Source organism: Bos mutus, chromosome 12, assembly GCF_027580195.1.
Source record: "Bos mutus isolate GX-2022 chromosome 12, NWIPB_WYAK_1.1, whole genome shotgun sequence".
NCBI lineage: Eukaryota > Metazoa > Chordata > Mammalia > Artiodactyla > Bovidae > Bos > Bos mutus.
Window position 1 is genome coordinate 81,027,624 of NC_091628.1, and position 6,053 is coordinate 81,033,676.

Below are 6,053 nucleotides of genomic sequence, written 5' to 3' on the forward strand. Positions count from 1 at the left end.
TACAGTTAGTATTAGGGGTGAGGGCTTCCCCAGTGGCTCAATGGTAAAGATTCTACCTGCAATGCAGGAGACACGGGTTTGATCCCTGAGTTGGGAGGGTCCCCTGGAGGAGGAAATAGGAACCCCACTGCAGTATTCTTGCCTAGAAAATCCCATGACAGAGGAGCCTGGCGGGCTACAGCCTATGGGGTCATAAGAGTCAGCCACGACTGAGTGGAATAACAACAGCAACATATTAGAGGTGTAACCCTGAGATACAATGCTACATTTCATTTTCTTGTCTTCCCAAGGACCTGTATGACATGGCTTCAAGCACGGCTGACCCAAGCAGCCTCGTCCACCACACCAACTCCTGCCTTCCCCACCACCCGCCCCGGGTGGCCAGTGTGATGCTGTCTCTGTTCTACACGGCCCTCTTGATCTTTGCTGTCCTGGGAAACATCCTGGCCCTTCGCCTGGCCTATCAGAAGGACAAGAAGATCAACTCGACAGGTGTCTTCCTGGTCCACCTGTCAGTGTCCGACCTCCTGTTCGCTCTGACCCTGCCCGGAAAGATCACCTACTTCTTGCTGGACTTCAACTGGCCTTTCGGGGAGGGGCTCTGCAGGCTGACGGCCTTCATCTTCTTCGTGAACACCTACTCGGGCATCTACCTGATGACGTGCGTGAGCGTGGACCGCTACTTGGCCGTGGTCCGCGCCCACCAGGGTCCCCGGCTGCGTGAGCCTGGGCGGGCCCAGCTCATCTGCGCGGCCATGTGGGTCCTGGCGACACTGCAGACAGCGCCCCTGCTAGGGTTCACCATGACCATGCGCGTGGCCGGCAGGCTGACCTGCATGGAGTACGACAGTGTCCAGCGGGTGTTCACGCTGCCCGTCATGGTCCTGGTGACCTCCTCTCTGAGCTTCTGCGGGCCGGTGGCCATCATCCTCTTCTGCTACGTGAAGATCGCCGTCAAGCTGTGCAGGACGGCCCGGGACAACCCGCTGACGAGCCGGGGGGGCCACCACCGCAGAGCCTGCCTGCTCACGCTGGTGGTGCTGGTGGCCGTGGCCGTGTGCTTCGTGCCCTACCACCTCCACGTCATCCAGTTCATGGTGACCAAGATGCTCCGCCAGCCCACCTGCTCCGAGCAGAGGGCCTTCAAACTGTGCCTGCAGCTCACCGTCTGCCTCATGAACTTGAACTGCAGCATCGACCCCATCGTTTACTTCTTCGCGTCCTCCCGTTACAGGAAATGGCTCCGCCACTTTCTGAAACTCAAAGCATCACCATCCTCTCCCTCCTTCCCGCAGGGAAAAGCTTCCTCAGAAACACAAAGTATCAACCAGACAGGAGGCTCCTCGCCCTTGGAGGAGAATGAAGTCTAAGAGGTGATGGGCTTTCATACTGCACCTGGGGGTCAGGGGGAGGACCCCAAGCTTGTACAATTTGGGGATTGGGTTCTTTAAAAAAAAAGAATACAAAACCATAGATGCAAAGTTAGGTACAAGGTCATGGAAGGTGAGTGAGGAGCTCTGAAGCAAGCATTCGTTAGCTTTGCCATAAACCTACTTCTGGGGCTTCCCCGGTGGCTCAGCTGGTAAAGAATCTGCCTGCACCGCGGGAGACCTGCATTCAATCCCTGGGTTGGGAAAATCCCTTGGAGAAGGGAAAGGCTACCCACTCCAGTATCCTTGCCTGGAGAATTCCATGGACAGAGGAGCCTGGTGGGCTACAGTCCATGGGATTGCAAAGAGTTGGACTCAACTGAAGCGACTCAGCACACAGCGTGCACCTCTCATGTATTCTAATAAACACTGCTTCGTCCTTGGCCTCTGAAGGGTGTGCAGTTTCTTCTGGGAAAAGAGTATTTTCACATCAAATGCAGTCATGACCAGAAGAATCATTGGCTGAGCACTAGAGTCACAGTTTGGACAAGGTTTCTGATGTGGGGAGGCAAATTGTTGTAAAGAGCAAAAAATTACCCCTCCCCCCCAAAACCAAAATCTCTAAAAGCTTAGAGTTAACATTTGCAAAAATGCCAAGGTTTTCCTGACAAAGTAAGAAAACGAGAGGAAGACACCCTTCAAGTTATTGGCCTGGCAGCCTCTGGGGTGGGGGAATGCGGGCGAGGGACTGGGTGATCACTTTTGTAGGAAAAGTCTGATCTGGCGCAGAGGGTACACCTTCCCGTAGCGCGTGTGTGGGCAGGGACAGACTGGGGGAAGGAAGAAAGACAAGCACGTGGGCGTGAGCCTTCCTTTTTCAGTCGTGCGTGTCAGAAAGTGCGTGTGCACGCCGAGTGTTGTTTGCATTCGGTCAAAACAAACCTTTCATGGCACTTTCTTGAGTTTAAAACACAACACAGATCATTTCCACTTGGGCGATTTTGAATTTTTTGTGAAATAAAACATGTATTTGCCTGCCAAAGTGCGGGGGGCACTGGGATCAGCGTGAGATTTGTCTCAGCCACGCAGGTCCAGCCCAACCTGCTCATGACCTCTGTGCTCCCTCCACCTCACGGGCACCCCCAGCCCTCCCCCAACCCCATGGAACCCCCCAGCCCTCCCTCCATGGACTCCCTAACCCTCCCCCATGGGGAGGCAATAATGAAGCATCATCAATCCGGTGACTTAAACCAACAAAAATATATGCTCTTGTTCTGGAGGCTAAAAGTTCAAAGCCAAGGGGTCAGTAGGGCTGGTTCCTTCTCAAGCTGCAAGGGAGACTGATCTAGGCCTCTCCTGGCTTCTGGCGCTTTGCTGCAGTTATTGGTGCTCCTTGGCTTGTCAAACATCACCCCCATCTCTATCTCCATCTTCACCTGGTTTTCTCCTCGTGTGTCTCCATCTTCACACGGCATTTTCTTCTTTTCCTAAGGACACCAGTCACCTTGGATTTGTTGTTGTTGTTGAGTCGTTGTGTCTGACTCTTTGTGACCCCATGGACTGTAGCACACCAGGCTTCCCTATTCTTCACTTTCTCCTGGAGTTTGCTCAAACTCATGTCCATTGAATCAGTGATGCCATCCAACCATCTCATCCTCTGTCATCCCCTTTTGTCTTCAATCTTTCCCAGCATCAGAGTCTTTTCCAATGAAATCAGCTCTTCATATCAAGTGGCCAAAGTATTGAAGCTTCAACATCAGCCTTTCCAATGAATATTCAAGGTTGATTTTCTTTAGGATGGACTGGTTTGAGCTCTGGGCAGTTCAAGGGGCTCTCAAAAGTCTTCTCCACCCTAATGACCTCATCTGAACTTGATCACACCTATTTCCAATTAAGGTCATATGGGTTAGGACTTGATCTTATTTGGGGATCCAGCTTTTAACACCCACCCATTTCTGAGCACCCCTCTTTCCACTCTTCTCTGGAAGAGTCTCAGCCCATCCCTGACCCCTCCTGTAAGCCCCTGTGATACCACATCAGAGTCCTATGACCAAAGTGAGACTTGGAGGAAGGAGTAAGAAGAGTCTGCTTAAATACTAGTTGGTCCAAAAAAAAGGTCAACTGCCACAGTTTGTTTTTCAGCCCCAATCAAAATAATTGCATGTCAAAATGGAAGCATCAGAGTGACCCCCTCAGAGGGTCCCCTCACTCTGCGTGTGGGAGCTTAGTCCAGAGGAAGGTGCAGGGCCGGTGGGTGGGGGGTGGGCCCTGTGGGTGGGGGCTCTATAACGAGGTCCCTGGGTCCCATTCTGGCGCATGTGGAGGTGTCTGGAAAGTTCTGCCCTTGGGTGGAGGGTCTCCTCATGACTTCTAAGAATTTTGATCACTTGACAGTTTTAAGGAGGAAGAATGGAGAGTTTCAGAAATGGAGTTGATAGATGCCCAAATGTCCCTCTGGCTGTCAGCTTTGAATCCCTACTCCATTGGCGCCACCACCCACTGCAAGCTAACCAAGGCCTAGCTTTCACTACAGTTTTCTCTCTCCTTGCCACGCCACGGTGCACGGGCCAACACGGAGGTGAAGTCCCTCTGGCATGTGTGGGCTTGTGGGCGGCCAGGCTCAGACGGGCCGGGTCCCCCATGGAGACCCCAACCCTGAAGGTTGGGTCACACCTCAGGCCACAGGAATCCCTCATGATGGGGACACTGGAACTGGTGACACGCTGTCGCTCATTCGCTCTAGCTCAGTGAGGGCGGGGGCCATCGAGGCAGCTGGATAAGAAATCGGGGGCAGAGGCCCCTAAAATTTCTTGCTGCCACCCTTTGGGAGACCTCTTTGGCAATTTCCCCAATCTTTATGAACTTCTTGCTGTTCTTTCTTTGTTTTAAAATTTTAGATTTTTTTCTCCCCCTTTGTTTCCCCTCTATTTATTTATTTGGGTGTGTTGGGTCTTGGTCATGCGGGATCTCTAGTTGCAACGCATGGGCTCTCTGGTTGTATCGTGAGAGCTTAGTTGTTCCATGGCCGGTGGGATCTTAGTTCCCCAACCAGGGATTGAACCTGAGTCCCCTGCATTGCAAGGATTCTTAGCCACTGGACCACCAGGAAAGTCCTACTTACTCACTATTGATACCACGATAGACATTCATTAGCAGACCTCACTCAGCCATCTCAGGAGCTCTGTGGGTCTGAGGGTCACAGACCGCACACTGCCTACTGGTGGCCAGTGGCTTCTGCCCAACTCCTGGTCTTCTGTGCCCCCAGTGGGGCTCTGGGCTCCTCAAGACACAGCTGTGTTTTTTCCCAAAGCTTCTCGTATCAATTGTTATCAAAATTAAATCATTATTATATAAACCAATAAAGTATAAAGGCAATAAGAAAGAGCTGTTGTAAGAACTAAGTTAAATGCTTTGGGAAGTTTGGTGAAGGTGAATCGCTTACAAAACAAAAAGTGCTGTCACGACAGGCGTGAGTGTAACATTTATAGGTCATTTGGAAAAATGCAGAAAACCAAGATGACACACAATCCGATTGCATTGCTGAGTTCTGGGGCTAACTTCAATTAAAAAAAATAATCCATGCCTTATGATCCAGCAATCCCACTGCTGGGCATACACACTGAGGAAACCAGAAGGGAAAGAGACACGTGTACCCCAATGTTCATCGCAGCACTGTTTATAATAGCCAGGACATGGAAGCAACCTAGATGTCCATCAGCAGATGAATGGATAAGAAAGCTGTGGTACATATACACAATGGAGTATTACTCAGCCATTAAAAAGAATACATTTGAATCAGTTCTAATGAGGTGGATGAAACTGGAGCCTATTATACAGAGTGAAGTAAGCCAGGAGGAAAAACAGAAATACAGTATACTAACGCATATATATGGAATTTAGAAAGATGGTAACAATAACCTGGTGTACGAGACAGCAAAAGAGACACTGATGTATAGAACAGTCTTATGGACTCTGTGGGAGAGGGAGAGGGTGGGAAGATTTGGGAGAGTGACATTGAAACATGTAGAATATCATGTAAGAAACGAGTTGCCAGTCCAGGTTGATCTGCGATACTGGATGCTTGGGGCTGGTGCACTGGGACGACACAGAGGGATGGTGTGGGGAGGGAGGAGAGAGGAGGGTTCAGGATGGGGAACACATGTATGCCTGTGGCGGATTCATTTTGATATTTGGCAAAACGAATACAATTATGTAAAGTTTAAAAATAAAATAAAATTTAAAACAACAACAACAACAACAACAACAACAAAAAATAATCCAAACTGGAACTCATAAGCGAAGCAATGTGGGTGTGGATTATGAAAGACACACATTTCTAATCAGTACAACTACAATTTTCAAAAAGGCTGTAGTGACATTAACACCATTGACATGTTTTAACTTAAAATATTTAATATATGGGCTTCTGTTTGTGTGTGTGTGTGTATATATATATATATATAATACTCATATGTATGTGTGCTAAGGTGCTTCAGTTGTGTCTGACTCTGTGACCCAATGGACTATAGCCCACCAGCCTCCTCTGTCCAAGAAATTCTCCAGGCAACAATCCTGGAGTGGGTTGCCATGCCCTCCCTCCTCCAGGGGATCTTCCCAATGACCCAGGGATTGAACATCTTACATCTCCTGCAATGACAGGCGGGTTCTTTACCACTAGCACCA

General features: G+C 49.8%; 1 protein-coding gene across 1 annotated transcript; it reads left to right on the forward strand.

The window, feature by feature from the left end:
* Positions 1 to 302: 302 nt before the first annotated feature.
* Positions 303 to 1,370, forward strand: LOC102272581 (G-protein coupled receptor 183). Its single transcript, XM_005899252.3, has 2 exons — positions 303 to 782; positions 1,137 to 1,370. The coding sequence occupies exons 1-2, from the start codon at positions 303 to 305 to the stop codon at positions 1,368 to 1,370; spliced, it is 714 nt and encodes a 237-aa protein (XP_005899314.1).
* Positions 1,371 to 6,053: the final 4,683 nt, after the last annotated feature.

Coding starts and splice junctions, on each gene's coding strand:
- LOC102272581 (XM_005899252.3), top strand. CDS start 303: ATGGCTTCAAGCACGGCTGACCCAAGCAGCCTCGTCCACCACACCAAC. Junction 783..1,136: donor TCCTGGCGACACTGCAGACA/GCGCCCCTGCTA, acceptor TGCTCCGAGCAG/AGGGCCTTCAAACTGTGCCT.